Source organism: Rattus norvegicus, chromosome 8 (assembly GCF_036323735.1).
Source record: "Rattus norvegicus strain BN/NHsdMcwi chromosome 8, GRCr8, whole genome shotgun sequence".
In the NCBI taxonomy this organism is placed as follows: domain Eukaryota; kingdom Metazoa; phylum Chordata; class Mammalia; order Rodentia; family Muridae; genus Rattus; species Rattus norvegicus.
Window position 1 is genome coordinate 29,309,961 of NC_086026.1, and position 24,656 is coordinate 29,334,616.

At 45.2% G+C, this 24,656-nt stretch overlaps 1 protein-coding gene across 27 annotated transcripts in view; it reads left to right on the plus strand.

The window, feature by feature from the left end:
• Bbs9 (Bardet-Biedl syndrome 9) overlaps window positions 1-24,656 on the plus strand; it is a 425,044-nt gene that overhangs the window by 21,115 nt on the left and 379,273 nt on the right. For 16 of the 27 annotated variants that reach the window (XM_039082282.2, XM_039082284.2, XM_063265362.1 and 13 more), the window contains 2 exons: window positions 11,320-11,470; window positions 22,549-22,613. In XM_039082282.2, coding sequence (XP_038938210.1) covers window positions 11,320-11,470; window positions 22,549-22,613 — 216 coding nt within the window. Of the gene's footprint in view, window positions 1-9,795; window positions 9,910-11,319; window positions 11,471-22,548; window positions 22,614-24,656 lie in introns of all 27 variants that reach the window. The other 11 variants (XM_039082279.2, XM_063265354.1, XM_063265357.1 and 8 more) reach the window with 1 other exon arrangement.

Consider the following 24,656-nt stretch of genomic DNA (forward strand, 5'->3'; position numbering starts at 1 on the left):
GACTATGCTCTTTCCTGGGGAAAACCTGTTTCTAGTTGTGGCGTGGGGCGCATCCCTTGGTACAGTACACACCCTTGATTCCTCTGTCTGGAATATAGACATGCTCTTAGTCTACACCTCTAATCCAACACAGTGAAGGAAAGTTAGTTTGTAGAAGGAAGCAGCAGTGTTTGAAAGTGATGTCTAATAGAGTGGCAGAAAAAGGTGACGATTCGGAGAAAGATTTGACAGAATAGGATATGCCCAACTCTCATGAGAAGACAGAGGAAAGGGAAGCTATGTAAGAGATGTTGGGGGGATGGGGAGAGGGAGAGGGAGAGGGAGAGGGAGAGGGAGAGGGAGAGGGAGAGGGAGAGGGAGAGGTGGGGGGGGGAGTGGAGGGAGAGAAAGGGCAGTTTTACCGGGAGAGTTTTATAGAAAATGTTAGACACAGGTGAAGACAGAAAGTGGCAGAGAGTGAGAAGGAGCCAGAAGATTATAACAGATTGCTAAAGTTAGTTTGACGCCAAGCAGAGCAATTCACTGAGAAACTGAGAGAAGCCAGTTTGAATCAGTCATCTTGGAGTGGAGTTTGAGCCAAAACAGCTGAGTTGAACCAGCCAGCCAGGGATCAGAAAGAACTAGGAAGGGGTGAACTTATTCAGTAGCAAGTCTCAGAGGCAGAAAACATTCTCGGCCTAGGTTTGATTGTATGGAGGCTAGAAGCTTCCAGCAAGAGGCCTAGGTTAGCAGATGGGCAGGGTAAGCTTTGGAGATGACGGTTACATCAGGTGACTAATATACAATGCTGTTCCGGAGGACAGGTTTCAATTCCCAGCATCCATCTGGGAGCTCCCAATTGTCTGTAACTTCAATTCCAGAAAATTTGATGCTGTCTTCTGGCCTCTGTGGGCACCAGGCACACATATGGCACACAGGCAGGCATGAAGGCAAAACATCCATAGAGTTAAAAAAGTTCCTATTAGGTGTATGGGGTGTGGTAGCAATGATAATCCAGTAGACAGACTGACATTGGTCATGTGACTCATTCTGACTTATGTGTGACAATGGGCAAGAAGTTGTGACTGTCTAGCAGCTTGTGGTGTCTGTTTCTCCACTGACCTGAAATGTTTATAAGTGAGGGGAAAGGCCTTAATATGATAAACACATTTAAATGCTTTCTTTAAACTATTACTCAGGGAAGTGGGGAGAAGAAGACAGAAGTGGTCTTTTTTTTAAAAGATTTATTTATTTATTATATATAAGTACACTGTAGCTGTCTTCAGATACACCAGAAGAGGGCATCAGATCTCTTTACAGATGGTTGTGAGCCACCATGTGGTTGCTGGGAATTGAACTCATGACCTCTGGAAGAGCAGTCTCCAGCCCCCCGAAGTGGTCTTAATGGCTTCTCATTTAATGTTATCCAGGACACCTCATTTGAATGAGTGAATGAGTGAATGAATGAATGAATTTGTCATAGCTCGAAATCTGTGAGTAAAACTTCTTTTTTTTTTAGGCTATTTTTTTTTTTTTTTTTGGTTCTTTTTTTTTTTTCGGAGCTGGGGACCGAACCGAGGGCCTTGCGCTTCCTAGGCAAGCGCTCTACCACTGAGCTAAATCCCCAACCCCTATTTTTTTTTTTTTATTAACTTGAGTATTTCTTATATACATTTCGAGTGTTATTCCCTTTCCCGGTTTCCGGGCAAACATCCCCCTCCACCTCCCCTTCTTTATAGGTGTTCCCGTCCCCATCCTCCTCCCATTGCCGCCCTCCCCCCAACAATCTAGTTCACTGGGGTTCAGTCTTAGCAGGACCCAGGGCTTCCCCTTCCACTGGTGCTCTTACTAGGATATTCATTGCTACCTATGAGGTCAGAGTCCAGGGTCAGTCCATGTATAGTCTTTAGGTAGTGGCTTAGTCCCTGGAAGCTCTGGTTGCTTGGCATTGTTGTACTTTTGGGGTCTCGAGCCCCTTCAAGCTCTTCCAGGTCTTTCTCTGATTCCTTCAACGGGGATCCTATTCTCAGTTCAGTGGTTTGCTGCTGGCATATGCCTCTGTGTTTGCTGTATTCTGGCTGTGTCTCTCGGGAGAGATCTACATCCGGCTCCTGTCAGTCTGCACTTCTTTGCTTCATCCATCTTGTCTAATTGGGTGGCTGTATATGTATGGGCCACATGTGGGGCAGGCTCTGAATGGGTGTTCCTTCTGTGTCTGTTTTAATCTTTGCCTCTCTATTCCCTGCCAAGGGTATTCTTGTTTCCCTTTTAAAGAAGGAGTGAAGCATTCACATTTTGATCATCCGTCTTGAGTTTCATTTGTTCTAGGCATCTAGGGTAATTCAAGCATTTGGGCTAATATCCACTTATCAATGAGTGCATACCATGTGTGTTTTTCTGTGATTGGGTTACCTCACTCAGGATGATATTTTCCAGTTCCGACCATTTGCCTACGAATTTCATAAAGTCATTGTTTTTGATAGCTGAGTAATATTCCATTGTGTAGATGTACCACATTTTCTGTATCCATTCCTCTGTTGAAGGGCATCTGGGTTCTTTCCAGCTTCTGGCTATTATAAATAAGGCTGCGATGAACATAGTGGAGTCTTTTTTATATGTTGGGGCATCTTTTGGGTATATGCCCAAGAGAGGTATAGCTGGATCCTCAGGCAGTTCAATGTCCAATTTTCTGAGGAACCTCCAGACTGATTTCCAGAATGGTTGTACCAGTCTGCAATCCCACCAACAATGGAGGAGTGTTCCTCTTTCTCCACATCCTCGCCAGCATCTGCTGTCACCTGAGTTTTTGATCTTAGCCATTCTCACTGGTGTGAGGTGAAATCTCAGGGTTGTTTTGATTTGCATTTCCCTTATGACTAAAGATGTTGAACATTTCTTTAGGTGTTTCTCAGCCATTCGGCATTCCTCAGCTGTGAATTCTTTGTTTAGCTCTGAACCCCATTTTTTAATAGGGTTATTTGTCTCCCTGCAGTCTAACTTCTTGAGTTCTTTGTGTATTTTGGATATAAGACCTCTATCTGTTGTAGGATTGGTAAAGATCTTTTCCCAATCTGTTGGTTGCCGTTTTGTCCTAACCACAGTGTCCTTTGCCTTACAGAAGCTTTGCAGTTTTATGAGATCCCATTTGTCGATGCTTGATCTTAGAGCATAAGCCATTGGTGTTTTGTTCAGGAAATTTTCTCCAGTGCCCATGTGTTCCAGATGCTTCCCTAGTTTTTCTTCTAGTAGTTTGAGTGTATCTGGTTTGATGTGGAGGTCCTTGATCCACTTGGACTTAAGCTTTGTACAGGGTGATAAGCCTGGATCGATCTGCATTCTTCTACATGTTGACCTCCAGTTGAACCAGCACCATTTGCTGAAAATGCTATCTTTTTTCCATTTGATGGTTTTGGCTCTTTTGTCAAAAATCAAGTGCCCATAGGTGTGTGGGTTCATTTCTGGGTCTTCAATTCTGTTCCATTGGTCTATCTGTCTGTCTCTGTACCAATACCATGCAGTTTTTATCACTATTGCTCTGTAATACTGCTTGAGTTCAGGGATAGTGATTCCCCCTGAATTCCTTTTATTGTTGAGGATAGTTTTAGCTATCCTGGGTTTTTTGTTATTCCAGATGAATTTGCAAATTGTTCTGTCTAACTCTTTGAAGAATTGGATTGGTATTTTGATGGGGATTGCATTGAATCTGTAGATCGCTTTTGGTAAAATGGCCATTTTTACTATATTAATCCTGCCAATCCATGAGCATGGGAGATCTTTCCATCTTCTGAGGTCTTCTTCAATTTCTTTCTTCAGAGTCTTGAAGTTCTTATTGTACAAATCTTTTACTTGCTTGGTTAAAGTCACACTGAGGTATTTTATGTTATTTGGGACTATTATGAAGGGCATCGTTTCCCTAATTTCTTTCTCGGCTTGTTTCTCTTTTGTGTAGAGGAAGGCTACTGATTTATTTGAGTTAATTTTATACCCAGCCACTTTGCTGAAGTTGCTTATCAGCTTTAGTAGTTCCCTGGTGGAACTTTTGGGATCACTTAAATATACTATCATATCATCTGTAAATAGTGATATTTTGACTTCTTCTTTTCCGATCTGTATCCTCTTGACCTCCTTTTGTTGTCTGATTGCTCTGGCTAGAACTTCAAGAACTATATTGAATAAGTAGGGAGAGAGTGGGAAGCCTTGTCTAGTCCCTGATTTTAGTGGGATTGCTTCAAGTTTCTCTCCATTTAGTTTACTGTTAGCAACTGGTTTGCTGTATATGGCTTTTACTATGTTTTGGTATGGGCCTTGAATTCCTATTCTTTCCAGGACTTACTTTTATCATGAAGGGGTGTTGAATTTTGTCAAATGCTTTCTCAGCATCTAATGAAATGATCATGTGGTTTTGTTCTTTCAGTTTGTTTATATAATGGATCACGTTGATGGTTTTCCGTATATTAAACCATCCCTGCATGCCTGGGATGAAGCCTACTTGGTCATGGTGGATGATTGTTTTGATGTGCTCTTGGATTCGGTTTGCCAGAATTTTGTTGAGTATTTTTGCATCGATATTCATAAGGGAAATTGGTCTGAAGTTCTCTTTCTTTGTTGGGTCTTTGTGTGGTTTAGGTATAAGAGTAATTGTGGCTTCGTAGAAGGTATTCGGTAGTGATCCATCTGTTTCAATTTTGTGGAATATTTTGGATAATATTGGTATGAGGTCTTCTATGAAGATCTGATAGAATTCTGCACTAAACCCGTCTGGACCTGGGCTCTTTTTGGTTGGGAGACCTTTAATGACTGCTTCTATTTCCTTAGGAGTTATGGGGTTGTTTAACTGGTTTATCTGTTCCTCATTTAACTTCGGTAACTGGTATCTGTCTAGGAAATTGTCCATTTCCTGCAGATTTTCAAGTTTTGTTGAATATAGGCTTTTATAGTAAGATCTGATGATTTTTTGAATTTCCTCTGAATCTGTAGTTATGTCTCCCTTTTCGTTTCTGATTTTGTTAATTTGGATACACTCTCTGTGTCCTCTCGTTAGTCTGGCTAAGGGTTTATCTATCTTGTTGATTTTCTTTGGTTGTGTTGATTCTTTCTATGGTCCTTTTTGTTTCTACTTGGTTGATTTCAGCTCTGAGTTTGATTATTTCCTGCCTTCTACTCCTCCTGGGTGTATTTGCTTCTTTTTGTTCTAGAGATTTTAGGTGTGCTGTCAAGCTGCTGACATATGCTCTTTCCTGTTTCTTTCTGCAGGCACTCAGCGCTATGAGTTTTCCTCTTAGCACAGCTTTCATTGTGTCCCATAAGTTTGGGTATGTTGTACCTTCATTTTCATTAAATTCTAAAAAGTCTTTAATTTCTTTCTTTATTTCTTCCTTGACCAGGTTATCATTGGGTAGAGCACTGTTCAATTTCCACGTATATGTGGGCATTCTTCCCTTATTGATATTGAAGACCAGTTTTAGGCCGTGGTGGTCCGATAGCACGCATGGGATTATTTCTATCTTTCTGTACCTGTTGAGGCCCGTTTTTTGACCAATTATATGGTCAATTTTGGAGAAAGTACCATGAGGAGCTGAGAAGAAGGTATATCCTTTTGCTTTAGGATAGAATGTTCTATAAATATCTGTTAAGTCCATTTGGCTCATGACTTCTCTTAGTCTGTCTACGTCTCTGTTTAATTTCTGTTTCCATGATCTGTCCATTCATGAGAGTGGGGTGTTGAAATCTCCCACTATTATTGTGTGAGGTGCAATGTGTGTTTTGCGCTTTAGTAAGGTTTCTTTTACGTATGTAGGTGCCCTTGTATTTGGGGCATAGATATTTAGGATTGAGAGTTCATCTTGGTGGATTTTTCCTTTGATGAATATGAAGTGTCCTTCCTTATCTTTTTTGATGAATTTTAGTTGAAAATTGATTTTATTTGATATTAGAATGGCTACTCCAGCTTGCTTCTTCTGACCATTTGCTTGGAAAGTTGTTTTCCGGCCTTTCACTCTGAGGTAGTGTCTGTCTTTGTCTCTGAGGTGTGTTTCCTGTAGGCAGCAGAATGCAGGGTCCTCGTTGCGTATCCAGTTTGTTAATCTATGTCTTTTTATTGGGGAGTTGAGGCCATTGATGTTGAGAGATATTAAGGAATAGTGATTATTGCTTCCTGTTATATTCATATTTGGATGTGAGGTTATGTTTGTGTGCTTTTCTTCTCTTTGTTTTGTTGCCAAGAAGATTAGTTTCTTGCTTCTTCTAGGGTATAGCTTGCCTCCTTATGTTGGGCTTTACCATTTATTATCCTTTGTAGTGCTGGATTTGTAGAAAGATATTGTGTAAATTTGGTTTTGTCATGGAATATCTTGGTTTCTCCATCTATGTTAATTGAGAGTTTTGCAGGATACAGTAACCTGGGCTGGCATTTGTGTTCTCTTAGGGTCTGTATGACATCTGTCCAGGATCTTCTGGCCTTCATAGTTTCTGGCGAAAAGTCTGGTGTAATTCTGATAGGTCTGCCTTTATATGTTACTTGACCTTTTTCCCTTACTGCTTTTAATATTCTTTCTTTATTTTGTGCGTTTGGTGTTTTGACTATTATGTGACAGGAGGTGTTTCTTTTCTGGTCCAATCTATTTGGAATTCTGTAGGCTTCTTGTATGCCTATGGGTATCTCTTTTTTTAGGTTAGGGAAGTTTTCTTCTGTGATTTTGTTGAAGATATTTACTGGTCCTTTGAGCTGGGAGTCTTCACTCTCTTCTATACCTATTATCCTTAGGTTTTATCTTCTCATTGAGTCCTGGATTTCCTGTATGTTTTGGACCAGTAGTTTTTTCCGCTTTACATTATCTTTGACAGTTGAGTCAATGATTTCTATGGAATCTTCTGCTCCTGAGATTCTCTCTTCCATCTCTTGTATTCTGTTGGTGAAGCTCATATCTACAGCTCCTTGTCTCTTCTTTTGGTTTTCTATATCCAGGGTTGTTTCCATGTGTTCTTTCTTGATTGCTTCTATTTCCATTTTTAATTCCTTCAACTGTTTGATTGTGTTTTCCTGGAATTCTTTCAGGGATTTTTGTGACTACTCTCTATGGGCTTCTACTTGTTTATTTATGATTTCCTGAAATTCTTTCAGGGATTTTTGTGACTCCTCTCTATGGGCTTCTACTTGTTTAATTATGATTTCCTGGAATTCTTTCAGGGATTTTTGCGATTCCTCTCTGTAGGCTTCTACTTGTTCTCTAAGGGAGTTCTTCACATCTTTCTTGAAGTCCTCCAGCATCATGATCAAATATGATTTTGAAACTAGATCTTGCTTTTCTGGTGTGTTTGGATATTCCATGTTTGTTTTGATGGGAGAATTGGGCTCCGATGGTGCCATGTAGTCTTGGTTTCTGTTGCTTGGGTTCCTGCACTTGCCTCTCGCCATCAGATTATCTCTAGTGTTCCTTTGTTCTGCTATTTCTGACAGTGGCTAGACTGTCCTATAAGCCTGTGTGTCAGGAGTGCTGTAGACCTGTTTTCCTGTTTTCTTTCAGCCAGTTATGGAGACCGAGTGTTCTGCTTTCGGGCGTGTAGTTTTTCCTATCTACAGGTCTTCAGCTGTTCCTGTGGGCCTGTGTCTGGTGTTCACCAGGCAGGTCACTTGCAGCAGAAAAGTTGGTCTTACCTGTGGTCCCAACGCTGAAGTTCGCTCGCGGGGTGCTGCCTACGACCTCTCCGCGGCGGCAGCAACCAGGAAAACTGCGCCGCCCTTTCCGGGAGCCTCCGTGCACCAGGGTTCCAGATGGCGTTTGGTGTTTTCCTCTGGTGTCCGAGATGTGTGCAGAGTACAGTCTCTTCTGGTTTCCCAGGCTTGTCTGCCTCTCTGAAGGTTCAGCTCTCCCTCCCACGGGATTTGGGTGCAGAGAACTGTTTATCCGGTCTGTTTCCTTCAGGTTCCGGTGGTGTCTCAGGCAGGGGTCCTGCCGCTCCTGGGCCCTCCCCCACGGGATCCCAGAGGCTGTATACAGTTTCCTCTTGGGCCAGGGATGTGGGCAGGGGTGGGCAGTGTTGGTGGTCTCTTCCACTCTGCAGCCTCAGGAGTGCCCACGTGATCAGGCGGTTGGGTCTCTCTCCCACGGGGTCTTGGAGCAGAGAGCTGCTGCGGGCCGGGATCCGAGGGTGTGGGACTTCCGGTAAACACAGGAAGTGCCCGGTCCTAGAGGAATTTTGCCTCTGTGTGTCCCGAGTTCACCAGGCAGGTCTCTTGCAGCAGAAAAGTTGGTCTTACCTGTGGTCCCGAGGCTCAAGTTTGCTCGTGGGGTGCTGCGTGAGTAAAACTTCTATCTGAGGTCTGGTTATTGCGATAGTCAGGCATTTTAAAAATCATATGTTTACAATTTGCTTCTGAGCGTGGGCTATTAACTGTGGACTTGGCCATTCTCATGGACTCTGATTTTTAAAAATTATTTTATTTTATTTTGCCTTCATGTATGTCTGTGTACCATGTGTGAGCCTGGTCCCCTCAGGGCCAGAAAAGAGCACAGGACTCAGATCCCCTGGAACTAGAGCTACAGAAGATTTAGAGCCACCAGGTGGAGGCGGGAATAGAACCCAGGTCCTCCAGAAAAGTGACAAGCACTCTAACGGCTGAGCTGTCTCCCTAGCCCTCCACCCCTGATCTTCGAAGGGCTTTATTGAAATCAAACCGTGGTTATTTAGTGAGGTGTGATGGGGTGTGATGGAGTCTAAGGCGTGATAGCACGCAAAGGAGCTCGGTAAGGAATGAGCTTTCCTGATTCCTAGCAACTGTTATGAACCCTTTCTGATTAGTATCATCACTTTTACCTAAGAGATCCAAGAGTTGTCAACTTACATGTCACTACAGTTTAAGAGCCAAAGAAATTATCTTTGAATTCGATTCTCAGTGTTAAGTTCCACTGCTGTAAATGTTAACTCTTTCTGCAGAGTCAGAGACCCCGAGTCTTATTCTTTATTCCAAGATGACTTTTGATCTTTAAATGTGCCGTGGCTGTATTTTAAATTATCCAGCGTCTGTAGAAAAAGCTGGCTTACATACATCCTCATTTCTCCTTTCTGTCTGGGTGGCCAGTGGTGGCAGATGTCTATTGCACCGGAATGTTATGGGCAATGGGCATGTGCTGATTAGTTTCTGTCAACTTGATACAAACCACAGTCACCTCGAGTGAGAGACTCTCGGTTCAGGAGTTGCCTCTGCCAGAGTGGCCTGGGATGCATATCTGGGGCATTTTCTTGATTAATGATTGGTGTTAGAGGCCCCAGCGTTCTGTGGGCGGGGCCATCCCAGGGCAGGTGGCTGTGGGCTGTGTAAGAAGGCAGGCTGAGCCAGCCACGGGGGAGTGCGATCCTCTGTGGTTTCTGCTTCTACTTCCTCATGTCCAGTTCTTTGGAGTCCTGGTGGCTTTATGTCTCCTTAGGGTCGGAATCCCCATGGGGCTGCCTTTCCTGGAGAGTGATGCTGAGGACTTAGTCTGTGGGAACTGTTTAGTCTATGGCCTGGCACAGTAAGCTCTGAGTAAGCAAATGGAGACCTCCTCCTGAGTGAGTGGAGATTTGTTTCTCAGTATCATTACAGTGACCAATACTTCAGTGGCTTAAAATGGCAGCTACACATGCTGTCTGTTATAGATGCTAAGCTCTGGGAAGCAAGGTGCTGTCAGGACCCTGCTATTTCTCAGGTTTCTAGCATTTCTTTGTCTCTTCTAATATTATTTTTACAGAGTTAATTTTTTATTACTTAACTCATTTAATTAATTTATTTAATGTGTACAGTATGTGTTGGTGTCTTATGTGTGCCATCTTATGTAGTACTCCATGGTGACCAGAAGAGGGCATCAGATAACCAGGACCGGAGTTGCTGGTGGTTTTTGAGCCATCATGTAAGTGCGGCGAACTGGACCCAGCATTTCCTATGCAAGAGTAGTAAGTGCTCTTAACTTCCGAGCCATTTCTTTAGCAACCATTTCTAGGGTTCCTCAAGCTTCTAAGATCCTTCTCTGTTTCTTCTAATTTCCAGTAATTCCAGACACTCTGATTTGTAGATGTGTCCTTCCAATTTTTGCCAGTATTGTCACCTGGACGTCTTCCAACCTTGGCTTACCTTCACTAGCTTAGGCTGGACTTGAGCTCACAGGATAGCTCAAGATGGCTTCTAGTTCTTTGTCTTCCCTCAGCCTCTGTGGTAGTTTTAAATGAGAATGGCTCCCATAGGGGGGGAGTGTGTCTCTGTGTCATTCCAGCTCTCTCTGTCTGTCTCTCTGTCTCTGTCTCTGTCTCTCTCTCTGCCTCTGTCTCTGTCTCTCTCTCTCTCTCTCTCTCTCTCTCTCTCTCTCTCTCTCTTTCTCTCTGTCTCTGTCTCTCTCTCCCTCTCCCTCCTGCTTTTGGGAGAGTATGTAAGAAAGTACTTGGTTACCACTCCAGTGCCATGCCTGCCTGCCTTCTGCCATGCGCGCTGCCATGGAGGTCATGACTTCGTGTCCATAAGTCTCTTTATCAAATGTTTACTTTTATAAGCTTCCCTGGTCAGAGGCCTTAGAGAAGTACCTAAGGCAGCTTCCTTGGTGTTAGGATTCAATGCCTGTGCCATCTCACCTTGTCTGCTTGTATCATAATTTGCCATTTGGACTCCCCTTGCCTTTTCCCCTAAAGGACAGTCACATTGTCTTTTAAACTTGGTTCTATCTGCAAAGACTATTTCCAAACTAGAGCACACACCTGGAGCAAGGCTTTGAACATGCCATTTTGAGAGACATAGTTTAAATTCCTGCACACATCCTTTCCTTCACCCTGTTGTATCCACACCGCTCACTGTTATGGGGCACTCCAGTGAGACCCCAACATCCCACTCAGAGCGCCTTCAACATTCACAATCAGTACAGACTTAACATTCCAGGACAGAACCGGATGGTAATCTTTACCAGTCTTGAGACAGTGACTTGCTTTTGCTGAGCTAAATTATGATGAATACCAGTTGATCTTAAGAAAACCATGCTCTAACTTACTAGTTTCCTTGACTTTAGTGGCGTAGAGCTGTTCTTTGAGAGGGAATGTGTGACTCAGGTAGGATAACCTTAATCACATCATCTGTTGAAACGGTGACTTTTTCTCTCTCTCTCTCTTTTTTTTTTTTTTTTTTCTCTTTTTTTTCGGAGCTGGGGACCGAACCCAGGGCCTTGCGATTGCTAGGCAAGCGCTCTACCACTGAGCTAAATCCCCATCCCTGAAACGGTGACTTTTGTGTTTGAGTATTCTGACTCCTTCAGTCTTCAGAAAGATCTTTGATCAATGATCTTTGCCTGTTTCTTACTCTGTGTTTTCAAAATCTGTTTACAGATAAAATCATTGTGGGCAGCTTCATGGGCTACCTGAGAATCTTCAATCCCCATCCTGTAAAAACCGGAGGTGGGCCTCAGGCTGAAGATTTACTTCTAGAAGTGCATCTGCGGGACCCAGTGCTGCAAGTGGAAGTTGGGAAGTTTGTCTCGTGAGTAGAGCCCATTGTTTGTGGGAGTTTCCTTCTTGGGGATTAGACCTGTCCCTTACAGTGACGCTTTCATGGATTTAAAAAATATTCCATGAGCTATGTATGCTATAGAGGTATGTCATGCAGGCAGACTTCATGCTTAAACATGTGGAAACATGTGCATTTAGGATGTGCTAATCTAGGGGTTTATGTGTGTTTGTGTCCGTGTGTGTGAGTACGTGTACATACGTGCAGTGCATGCTCTCTGCCTCCTTCTCCTTGGAGAGAGTGAACCTGAACCCGGGGCTTGCAATTGCTTGTCTAGGTATCCAGACCTCCTGTTTCTGCCCTCACTGGAGCTGGGTCACAGGAGTGTGGGGACTCATGCCTCACGTGCTGTAAGGGTGCTGGGGTCTGAACAGTGATCCTTAGGATTGCTCAGCAAGCTCACTTCAATACTGAGAACATGTTTATGGTAATGGGACTTGGATATTAGACATAGTACAGCACCAGGACAAAGAGATAAACTTATAAACAAAGCCAAATAAAGAAAAAGCAAATATTATTAAAGAACACTTCACCGGTGTCAGGTAAATATCTGTTTAATAACTACAGAAAGATTCAAATAGAAAGGTTCTGTCCTAAAAGAAATCTGTTTCAAAGTACTTTCTGGACCAGAGAGATGGTTCAGCTGTTAAGAGCACTGACTCCTCTTCCAGAGGTCTTGAGTTCAATTCCCAGCAACCACACGGTGGCTCACAACCATCTGTAATGGGATCCGATGCCCTCTTCCGGTGTCTGAAGACAGCTACCGGGTACTTTGTTTATAAGAAAAAAAAATACAAAAAATAAAAAACAAAAAAAGTGCTTTCCCCTCCTCTTCTTCCTGCTCTTCTTCTCTTCTTCTTTTTCTTCCTTCTCTGCCACCCTTCCTTATCTCTGTATCTCCCCACCCTGTCTTTCCCTTCCTCCCTCCCTTTCTTCAAGAACTTCCTTCTATCCTGGTTGCCTATTTCTGGATTTCTGTCTCCCTTCCCTTCCCTTCCCTTCCCTTCCCTTCCCTTCCCTTCCCTTCCCTTCCCTTCCCTTCCCTTTCCTTTCCTTTTTCTTTCCTTCTCTTTTTCCTTTTTTCCATCCCTCCTTCCCTCCCTCTTTCTTAGTCAGTCTGTCTGTCTTAGGGTTTTACTGCTGTGAACAGACTCCACGACCAAGGCAACTTTTATAAGGGTGACTTTTAATTGGGGCTGGCTATGGGTTCAGAGGTTCCGTCCATTATCAAGGTGGGAACATGGCAGCATCCAGGCAGGCATGGTGCAGGTGGAGCTGAGAGTCCTACATCTTCATCTGAAGGCAAACAGATTGGCTTTCAGGCAGCTAGGAGGAAGGTCTCAAAGCCCACGCCCACAGTGACACATTTCCTCCAACACCGACTGCAACAAAGCCACACCTCCTGATAGTGCCACCCCCTGGGTCAAGCATAATCAAACCACCTCTTGTTTGTTTGTTTCTTTCTGTTTTTCTCTTCTTTTTCTTTCTTGGCAGGATTTTATTATGCACCCCACCTGGAATTTTCTTTTTTTTCTTTTTTTTTTCTTCCTTGTTTGAGCTTCTGTACTTTCTTTTTTTTTTATTTTTTTTATTTTTTTTTATTAACTTGAGTATTTCTTATATACATTTCAAGTGTTATTCCCTTTCCCGGTTTCCGGACAAACATCACCCTCCCCCCTCCCCTTCCTTATGGGTGTTCCCCTCCCAAACCTCCCCCCATTGCCACCCTCCCCCCATAGTCTAGTTCACTGGGGGTTCAGTCTTAGCAGGACCCAGGGCTTCCCCTTCCACTGGTGCACTTACTAGGATATTCATTGCTACCTATGGGGTCAGAGTCCAGGGTCAGTCCATGTATAGTCTTTAGGTAGTGGCTTAGTCCCTGGAAGCTCTGGTTGCTTGACATTGTTGTACTTTTGGGGTCTCGAGCACCTTCAAGCTCTTCCAGTTCTTTCTCTGATTCCTTCAACGGGGGACCTATTCTCAGTTCAGTGGTTTGCTGCTGGCATTCGCCTCTGTATTTGCTGTATTCTGGCTGTGTCTCTCAGGAGCGATCTACATCCGGCTCCTGTCGGTCTGCACTTCTTTGCTTCATCCATCTTGTCTAATTGGGTGGCTGTATATGTATGGGCCACATATGGGGCAGGCTCTGAATGGGTGTTCCTTCAGTCTCTGTTTTAATCTTTGCCTCTCCCTTCCCTGCCAAGGGTATTCTTTTTCCTCATTTAAAGAAGGAGTGAAGCATTCACATTTTGATCATCCGTCTTGAGTTTCGTTTGTTCTAGGGATCTAGGGTAATTCAAGCATTTGGGCTAATAGCCACTTATCAATGAGTGCATACCATGTATGTCTTTTTGTGATTGGGTTAGCTCACTCAGGATGATATTTTCCAGTTCCAACCATTTGCCTACGAATTTCATAAACTCGTTGTTTTTGATAGCTGAGTAATATTCCATTGTGTAGATGTACCACATTTTCTGTATCCATTCCTCTGTTGAAGGGCATCTGGGTTCTTTCCAGTTTCTGGCTATTATAAATAAGGCTGCGATGAACATAGTGGAGCACGTGTCTCTTTTATATGTTGAGGCATCTTTTGGGTATATGCCCAAGAGAGGTATAGCTGGATCCTCAGGCAGTTCAATGTCCAATTTTCTGAGGAACCTCCAGACTGATTTCCAGAATGGTTTTACCAGTCTGCAATCCCACCAACAATGGAGGAGTGTTCCTCTTTCTCCACATCCTCGCCAGCATCTGCTGTCACCTGAGTTTTTGATCTTAGCCATTCTCACTGGTGTGAGGTGAAATCTCAGGGTTGTTTTGATTTGCATTTCCCTTATGACTAAAGATGTTGAACATTTCTTTAGGTGTTTCTCAGCCATTCGGCATTCCTCAGCTGTGAATTCTTTGTTTAGCTCTGAACCCCATTTTTTAATAGGGTTATTTGTTTCCCTGCGGTCTAACTTCTTGAGTTCTTTGTATATTTTGGATATAAGGCCTCTATCTGTTATAGGATTGGTAAAGATCTTTTCCCAATCTGTTGGTTGCCGTTTTGTCCTAACCACAGTGTCCTTTGCCTTACAGAAGCTTTGCAGTTTTATGAGATCCCATTTGTCGATGCTTGATCTTAGAGCATAAGCCATTGGTGTTTTGTTCAGGAAATTTTTTCCAGTGCCCATGTGTTCCAGATGCTTCCCTAGTTTTTCTTCTATTAGTTTGAGTGTGTCTGGTTTGATGTGGAGGTCCTTGATCCACTTGGACTTAAGCTTTGTACAGGGTGATAAGGATGGATCGATCTGCATTCTTCTACATGTTGCCCTCCAGTTGAACCAGCACCATTTGCTGAAAATGCTATCTTTTTTCCATTGGATGGTTTTGGCTCCTTTGTCAAAAATCAAGTGACCATAGGTGTGTGGGTTCATTTCTGGGTCTTCAATTCTATTCCATTGGTCTATCTGTCTGTCTCTGTACCAATACCATGCAGTTTTTATCACTATTGCTCTGTAATACTGCTTGAGTTCAGGGATAGTGATTCCCCCTGAATTCCTTTTATTGTTGAGGATAGCTTTAGCTATCCTGGGTTGGAATTTTCTAGATAAGTTGTTTGATCTCACATTTGTGTTCCTCTCACCTTAGCTTACTGATATGCATGAATTTAATTTTCTTAAAATGAAATGTTTTTCCTTTCTGCCCTTCTTCTTCTTCCTTTCTTTGTTAATTTAATTAATTGTTTTTGATATAGTTCAAGCTGGAGTTGGCTTATAACTTGCAATCCCCCTGCCTCAGCCTCTTCAGTTCTTGGATTACCGGAGTGTGTCATCTTGCCCACTGTTGTGCTTTGAGTGAGCAATGTCCTCTGTGGGAGCATCTGAGGCCCAGGTGGGGGTGCTGTCTGGGGAAGTTGTGGAACTTTGAGATGTAGAGCCATCCTGGAGGAAGCTCACTGGGGGCGGCCTCTGAGAGTTATAGCTCACACTCTTCTACATCTCTGATTCCTGCTCTCTCTGCCACACTTTCCCCACCATTGCAAACACTTATCCCCCTGGAACTGTGTGCCACTTCCTTACATGGCTTTTGGTCATGGCATTTTATCATGGCAACAGAAAAGTAGCCAGGACATCCAGAAAATCTGCATTTTTTTGGTCTTTAAAAATACTGTGATCTGAGTATGTTGATGCCACCCATAATCCCAGCATGGAACGGTTGAAGCAAATCTACTATGAGTTTGGGGCCAGCCTGGACTACATGGAGATACCCTTCTCAAAACCTCTAAACAAAGGAAAACAAGACAAGGAAAACTCCAAAATTTAATAGAGAGTTATGACTAGAAATGGGATCAACAGGGAGAGATAGGAGCAGAGGAGGGGAGGTCAGCAGGGTGCCTGATACACATCCCGGGAACAGCACAACGAAGCCCGCTGTTGATACAACCACTACATGCTAATTTCAAAAAGCCATCCATCCATCCATCCATCCATCCATCCATCCATCCATCCATCCATCTTTGAAGAGACAACCCTGGGTGTTTAACATTCTGGGTTCTCCTAGTGCTTATCTGTGAGCACAAGAACCTTTGTGCCCAACACTGAACAATGACAGTGTCACTATGCATGCTAGTGTGTAGGGGAGAAAGTCCCTCCTATACATAAAGAACTATGAGCAGGCAGTGATGGCCCAGAGAAGGAGAATCAGGCACCCCATGGGCTAGTGTCCTAAATGGTTAAATAGTTTGTCCATCTCCCTTCCCCAACCCCATGCCACAATATCAAAGAAAAGAGCCAGGTTATTTGAGAAGGCAGTAGGGGAGAACACAGGAGGGGTTGGAGTGAGGAAAAGAGAGGACAGAATAATGTAATTATGTTTAATTTAACTAAATTCACAGGGTGGAGAGATGGGTCAGTGGTTAAGACACTGGTTCCTAGTCCAGAGATTCCTAGCACCCACATCGCAGCTCATAGGAGTCAGTTACTTCAGTTTCAGGGGAGCCATCTCTCTCTTCTGGCTTCTGTGGGCACTGCATGTGTGTGGTGTATAGATATATATGCAGGCAAATCACACACCCCATAAAAATAGAAACAAACAAACAAACCCCCCAAACAACAAAATATCAACAAAACCAAGCCTTTTATGGATGGTGACAGGCTGAATCAGGGAGACACTATCATTTAGATGACTGGTAAATTTTGATTCCATCGAAATGCCGGTGGTGGTTAGGGGTCATTGTGCACATTGTAGACAGGTGGTCATTGTGAACCTGGACACGCTGGGTTTACAAAGTAGGATGCTCAAAGGTTCTCCATCTCAGGTGCATTTTCCCTTTTCGTTTGGTCTTTATTGACTATTCCAGTGAAATGGAGATAGAGTCTCATTGTGTGCACCCCTCTGGCTTCAACAACTGATGGTGCTCTCGCCTCAGCCTCCTAGTGGCTGGATACCAGAGCTATGTGCCATTAACTTTATAGTTTAACATAATTTTCAATATGACGTTTATGCTATTTGAGAATTTCATTTATGCATACTGTGTATATTTAGTTCACATTCACCCTCACCCAGCCCTCCAACTCCCTCTGGATAACCCTAGCATTAAGTCCTCCTTCTTTTTTTCTTTTGGTAACCTAACTAATATTGAGGCTAAATAGAGCTGCTGGTGCATGTGTGGGGGTAGGGCCATCTACTATAGCATGGGAATATGCTAGTGGCCATACCTAAAGGGAAAATGACTTTCCTTCTCCTAGCAACCACTCCAGAAAGAAGTTCCTCTGACTGAGGGTGAGCATAGCACAGGTCTATGGGTGTGCATATAAACATTTAGAAGGCAGCTTGGCAACTTGACTGGTTAGTGTACAGCAATCAGGTTCTCCCAGGTCCTATGACCTCTATCCATGGGCTTCTGACCAGGTTCATGGTGCCTGGCATGAATTCCTTCCTGTGAATCAGATTCTAAATCCAGTCAGAGGTATTTGGCTCCCCCCTCACCCCCCACTTAATCTCTGTGCCATTATTTCACCATTGAGCAAAGACTTTATTTTATTCTATTTTTTGATACTGGCCTGGATTTCACTATGTAGATCAGGCTGGCTTTGAACTCAGAGATTTACCTGCTTCTGCTTCTTAAGTGCTGGATTAAATATGTATCACTATGCCCAGCTAACTTTACATTTGTAATTTCTGTCCTCTCCATTCTCTTCTGCTGAGTCCAGCTTGACCATGTAAGGGACAGTATGACATGGTTTCCTACCCCTGGAACAGAGCCAGCAGTGTGGGCCTTCATGAGTGTTGATGGTTGCTGTGAGCATAAGGCTTTTTTGTACAATAGTGTACACATTTTCATGTTTCTCCTTTGAGGAGTGTTCCCTCTGCCAAGGTTAATGACTCTATGATAATTAGAGACAGCATGAATCCTAGAGGCGAGGTCCTGTCTGTGTCTTAGCAAAATGGTAGAATGCTGTGACCTTCAGGACAGCCCTTAAGGCTGTGGGAAATAACACTGAAAACATGAGTAGAGAAATTTCTCAACTATCCAAAATATAAAGATGCAATATGAATTGTATAAGGAGCATCACAGATCTAAAGGGATAGAAGCAGCTGCACCATGAGCCAGCCTGTTAGAAAGATACAAAGACAAGCAGATACAAAGGTAGGCAGATTCCTGAGTTCAAGGTCAGCCTGGGACAGAGGGAGTTTAGATCCAGGACTGGGTGTAGTAGGTATGGTAATTCCATGGTAGGGTCACATCCAGCTATCTTATTGTCTGTGCTTACGCTTGCTGTCTCTTTCTAAGAATTAAGGGTCTGGGGGTCATGATTCATGAGATAACCAAAAGGGAACCTGGAGTAATGACTGAATTGATAAATAAAATAAAAAAATCTCTGGGCTTTTGATCTGTAAGAAATGAGCTATACAGAAAATCTTTTTGAATAACAGGAGAGAATTACTTGAAGAACTGTCCAAGCAAACATAGAGCAGTCTGGAAAGCTGTTTAGAGCAGAACACAGGTCACCAGCTTGGACCCATGATTTGACTTTGAGTCATTTGTTTTGCTTCTCTCAAACACCTCTTGTCTGAGAACTTCTCCCCAAGCTGAGGCTGGTCCTTGACACCTCTTCCCTCCCATCTCTTCTCCTCCCCTCTTCTTTCCCCCGTCATGTACTCTCTCCTCTTCTCTTTCCCCCTCTGTTTGTTCTGTAGTACTGGGGATTGTAACCCAAGGTAGGCAATTGTTACATTATTGCCATTTTTAAAAACATGAGTTAATACAACGCCTTAACATTTTAAGTCCCAGGTAGAGAACTGGGAGAAGCCAGAACCAAGGACACTTTAAAGTGTGTGATCCAAAGTCTACCAGGGAGTTTGGATGGGCTCCTAGAACATGTTTATTGCTCCCTTATGTGAACTCAGGCTTGCTCCCAGTTCTCCACATGACATTCAGCAGAGTTAGTTATCTTCCCATAGGGAGAATGATGAGGACAGGAGGCAGAGGTTAGAGAGGTAGTTCTGGGATGGGGCCTCCATTTGTGTTCTTGGCCATAAGCTGGAAATCTCGTCAGAAGGAAGCCTTGGTTTCTTGCTCCTGTGAGCGAGTGCACCTGCTTGGAAGGCTGAACTCAAGGGTGGGACTGAAACTCCAGTCCTGACATTGATCCGTTCAGGAGAACAACTCTGAAACCAGATCTTTGGATTTTCAGGGTGGAAATGGTTCACGTCTATTACAATTCCATCCCATCTCCTACACGATTTTAGGGCACCTCCTCAGAGCACAGTATGTTGCAGTAAACAGTGAAATCTACTTCCACCTTTAAATATGCAGTTGTCTCCAGTTGGCTAAGGGACCGCTCATCAAAAGGCAGATCCACCTAAAGCCATGCTAGAGTGCTAGGAGGAGACGCAGACCTTTCATCCCTAGAGTTCCTGCCCACAGTGCAGTTGTTACCACGACACTGTCTGCTCTGAGCAGCTCAGCTCAGTGTGGCCTTTTCTCTCTCTGTTCTGTTGCTTTTTCTGGGCAATGGCAGAGATGATTTAATGTTTGTCCCACCCATGGCATGGGCCGTGACCAACCCTGGTCATGTGGTTGGTGGTCCTGTGCCGTGGCATGGGCAGTGGTCAGCCCTGGTCATGTGGTTGGTGATCCTATGCCATGGCATGGGCAGTGGTCAGCCATGGTCTATGGTTAGTGGTCCTGTGCCGTGGCATGGGCAGTGGTCAGCCCTGGTCTATGGTTAGTGGTCCTGTGCCGTGGCATGGGCAGTGGTCAGCCATGGTCTATGGTTGGTGGTCCTGTGCCGTGGCATGGGCAGTGGTCAGCCCTGGTCTATGGTTGGTGGTCCTGTGCTGTGGCCTGGTCTATGATCAGCCCTGGTCTATGGTTGGTGGTCCTGTGCTGTGGCATGGGCAGTGGTCAGCCATGGTCTATGGTTAGTGGTCCTGTGCCGTGGCATGAGCTATGGTCAGCCCTGGTCTATGGTTAGTGGTCCTGTGCCGTGGCATGGGCAGTGGTCAGCCCTGGTCTATGGTTGGTGGTCCTGTGCCGTGGCATGGGCAGTGGTCAGCCCTGGTCTATGGTTAGTGGTCCTGTGCCGTGGCATGGGCAGTGGTCAGCCATGGTCTATGGTTGGTGGTCCTGTGCCGTGGCATGGGCAGTGGTCAGCCCTGGTCTATGGTTGGTGGTCCTGTGCTGTGGCCTGGTCTATGATCAGCCCTGGTCTATGGTTGGTGGTCCTGTGCTGTGGCATGGGCAGTGGTCAGCCATGATCTATGGTTAGTGGTCCTGTGCTGTGGCATGGGCTATGGTCGGCCCTGGTCTATGGTTGGTGGTCCTGTGCCGTGGCATGGGCAGTGGTCAGCCATGGTCTATGGTTAGTAGTCCTGTGCCGTGGCATGGGCAGTGGTCAGGCCTGGAAAATGGTTAGTGGTCCGGTGCCATGGCATGGGCAGTGGTCAGCCATGGTCATGTGGTTAGTGGTCCTGTACCGTGGCATGGGCAGTGGTCAGCCATGGTCTATGGTTAGTGGTCCTGTGCTGTGGCCTGGTCTGTGATCAGCCCTGGTCATGTGGTTAGTGGTCCTGTGCCGTGGCATGGGCAGTGGTCAGCCCTGGTCTATGGTTAGTGGTCCTGTGCCGTGGCATGGGCAGTGGTCAGCCCTGGTCTATGGTTGGTGGTCCTGTGCCGTGGCATGGGCAGTGGTCAGCCCTGGTCTATGGTTGGTGGTCCTGTGCTGTGGCATGGGCAGTGGTCAGCCATGGTCTATGGTTGGTGGTCCTGTGCCGTGGCATGGGCAGTGGTCAGCCCTGGTCTATGGTTGGTGGTCCTGTGCCGTGGCATGGGCAGTGGTCAGCCATGGTCTATGGTTGGTGGTCCTGTGCCGTGGCATGGGCAGTGGTCAGCCATGGTCTATGGTTGGTGGTCCTGTTCCGTGGCATGGGCAGTGGTCAGCCATGGTCTATGGTGGACCTATGCTCTGCTCTCACTTCTGTGGTCACTTGGTGGGAAGGAAGGTGGGTGACAACAAATGGCTGCCCTCTTCTTTTGCCAGTTATTTTTTTAGAGATTTACTTACTTTTACTTATGTGTATGTGTGTGTAGCATGCGTGCAGAGTACAGAAAAGGGCATCAGAGCTGGTGACAGGCTCTCGGCCTCTTTTGCAGCCTCTGTCTCAGTGACCTTACCTGTAGCATGTGATGATCTGCACTTTAGAGAAAGACGTGTTAGAGTGCAAAAGCACGCAGCCAAGGCTCAGACCCCGTTGTGACGCAGTCTGGGCGGGGCTTTCTTTTCATGCCATCTTGTTCTCTTTTGGAATAAGGAGAAAGTATTGTGCGGAGTGCCCCGGCCCACAAAGTTCTGGAAGCACTACTGAGTCTGTGGTAGCTGAATAGCATCTGTCACACTTTGGTGGCAGGGAGGCCAAGGCTGAGGGACTCGTTGAGCCGTTGGCCAATGCTGTGCGTGTGTGGCCTCGTGCACCTCTTCCTGTGTCAGGCGGGTGCCAGGCTCCGGTGAGCGGGCATGTGGGGAAGGCGCATCAGCAGACTTCTCTTCAGACTTTAACCTTGAGTCTGCAACAGAGATGCCCACAAGGGCATGCTGGCCCGCAGTGTTTTAAGTCTAAAAGAGCTACTAATTTAAAAGAACCAGGATGTTTCACATCTGCTTTCTGGCTTTCCTGGCAAGAGCCCAGACCCAGGCAGATGCCACCTTCCGAGTCTGGTGATCGTCCCCAAGTCAACCAGAGCCTTCCGCAGCCTCTCCTCATTAGCGCCCCTTGTGAGCCCCTGACGACTGTGCCCAGCAACCTGGTAGGAGGGGCAGTGTAGACGCTAGTATTCCATTTCTATTCGAGCTTCAGTGAGAGCTGAGAGTTTTCTAAAGAGAGCTGGAGTCTGGAGGTCGTCTGTGTCATGTTAACACTGACAGCATGGTGCTTGTTCATTCCACCAGGCACCTCCACCGGCTTGTGACCTCTTATCCTCCCGGGGGAGATCAGGGGACTTGTCGGGAGGCATAGGCGAGTTGGTCGGGAGGCAGGAGCAGACTTGGAGCTTGCTGTGGAGTGGACTCACAGAGGCTCAGGCCTGACTCTTCAGGGCCCTGAGTTTGGTCTCCTCTTCCGTCAGCCCTCTCCTCTTTCACACCCCTGTTCTCCTCTCTTGTTTCTGGAGACAGGTCTTACTATGCGTCACCAGCTGGAGCTCACTCTGTAGACCTGCCTGGCCTGGAACTCATGGAGACCTGCCTGTCTCCACCCTCAGTGCTGTAATTGAAGCTGTGTCCACCATGCCTGGCCATCTCCCCTCTTCCTCTCCCATTTATCTCCCTCTGTAGACCTGGCTGTCTCTAGGGAGTCGTCGGCTCCCCTGACTCAGCCTTGTGTGTGGCTTGAATCAGAGGCAGGTGCCCATTGGTGTGAATATTTCTCAGCTTAGACTTATGTTTACATATTGTTCTATTAACTCTTAGTAACTATAGTTATGAGCCCATTTTTTGAAAATAATTTGTAACTTTGAGGTTCTATCTGAAACTAACACTTAAAAGCTTTTGAAACTGTCCTGTTCACAGAGGCTCTGAGATGCTCCATTTGGCTGTGCTGCACTCCCGGAAGCTCTGTGTCTACTCCGTCTCAGGTAAGAGGACTCTCTTCTCCTGTGGGATTTATGTCACAAGCTGAGCGCTTGGTGGAAGAGTGGATGATATCTCAGGACTGAATACAAAGTGTTCATGTGAGGATTTTCCAGTCTCCAGCCATTCTATTCTGTACATTTCTTGGTCCACTATTCTTATGTGTTGTTTTTGTAAGAGGGTCTCCTATAATCTCGTGTTGTCAGGAATTTGTGTCTAGAATTGCCTGTGACTGACTTCAGGAGGCTCCAGCTTCTCAGGACCCCTGATACTCAGCCATGGTAGACAGGTGATTAGCTATGAGTCAGACAGGTTTGAAATGTCTTTTCCTTGGTCAGCCCTAGGTGTTTCTTTTTTAGTTCCCATTTCCTAGCTTTCTGTCCTCACAGAGTCAGACCTTAAGACACTTGAGTTTGAGGCAAAATTGGGTTTTATTCCCTGATGTGGTCCTATAGGTACAAGTTTGGTGTGCAGTCTGTAGTGTCTTGATTTTTAGCATTTTGGCCCTTATTAAAATTAAGGATATTTCAGGGCAAATGTTGTTAGCTCTTAAAGGCAGCCTTGGTACCCGGGGGCATGGTAGACAGTGGAAAACAACTAGAAATTGATGTGTGGCATTGGAGCAGGTGACGGTCACTCATCTTTATTGACTGATGGATTGATTTTTGAGAAAGGATCTTACTAGCAGTGCAGGCTGGCTGAGAGCTCACCGTGTGGACCATGTGGCCCTGCTGGCCAGCCTTCCTGTCTTTGTGTTGCAGTGCTGTGGTGACAGCTGTGGGCCACCTCGTCCTGTGGCAGGGCTTTCGTTGTTGCCCGCTTCTGTCATCTCTGTCATCTGCCTTTATCAGAGGTCTGACTGAGTGAATGCCACTGGTGTCATGGTAAAATGTGTTCTGAGGTGGCCATGGGGATGCTTGCCTACAATCCCAGCCTGCTGAAGCTAACTTAGGAGCATGAGAGTTAGAGGCCAGCAGGAGTTACAGAGAGAAACCTCTCTAGAGAAAAAGTTGCCATTTCTAGTGAAAGGACATGTATTTAGTATATAATAATAATAATAATAATAATAATAATAATAATAATAATAATAATAAATGATATAGGTTACTCTATTTTGTATATTTAGTGCTTGGTTTTTTCTCTTTTGAAGACAGGATTTTAAAAAAAAAATCATCTTGGGACTACAGAGATGGCTTAAGGGTAAGAACACTGGTTCTCTTCCGGGGGGCCCAGGTTTGATTCCCAGCACCCACATCATGGCTCAAAATCATCTGTAACTCCAGTCTCAGGGGATCTGATGTGTCCAGGCATCCATGGAGTACAAAGACATACATGTAGACAATACACCCTACACACAAAGCAAAGCTTAAGAAATAGAAAACATATCATTATTCCTTATTTTATTCTTCAGCAACTTCATACATAATTACGGTGTTTGTAGATCATATCCGCATGCCTGGACAGAACTGAGTCTCCCCTTCCTAGTGGTCATCAACTGCCAGTAGCTCCAGAGCCACGAGTGGGGCCTCATGGGCCCCCTCTGCCCATGCTGGAGTGTCGACTGGCTTCGTCTCCTGTAGGCCTCGTGCTGACAGCTGCAGCTGCTGAGTGCGTGTGTGCGATGGCCCAGTCATGTCTAGAAGACAGCATTTCATAGCATCCCTCACACAGCTTTTGGCTCTAACAGTGGATCTGCTCCCTTGTTGGTGATATTGCCTGATGTGGGGAGGGATAGGATACAAATGTCCTGTTCAGGGCGGAGTGTCACTCTCTGCGTTGACTAGTTGTGGAGAGGATCTTCCTTCTTATGCTCAGGCTGACTTTTAACTCACCCCGTGTTTCAGTCGGGCCAGAGAAAGGGTGAGCCTCCATCCAGTTCTGCTGTCTTAGTGCTGGGCCACAAACATGTCCCCTCTATAATTGTCTTAGCTGGACATGATACTTTACTGTCTGCTTTTCATGGGCTGTGGAAGAGAACTTGCCTCTAGTTAGTAACTCCCTGACCTGAGATAATTTGCTCCTTCTGGCCCTGTGGGGATTCTAAGCAA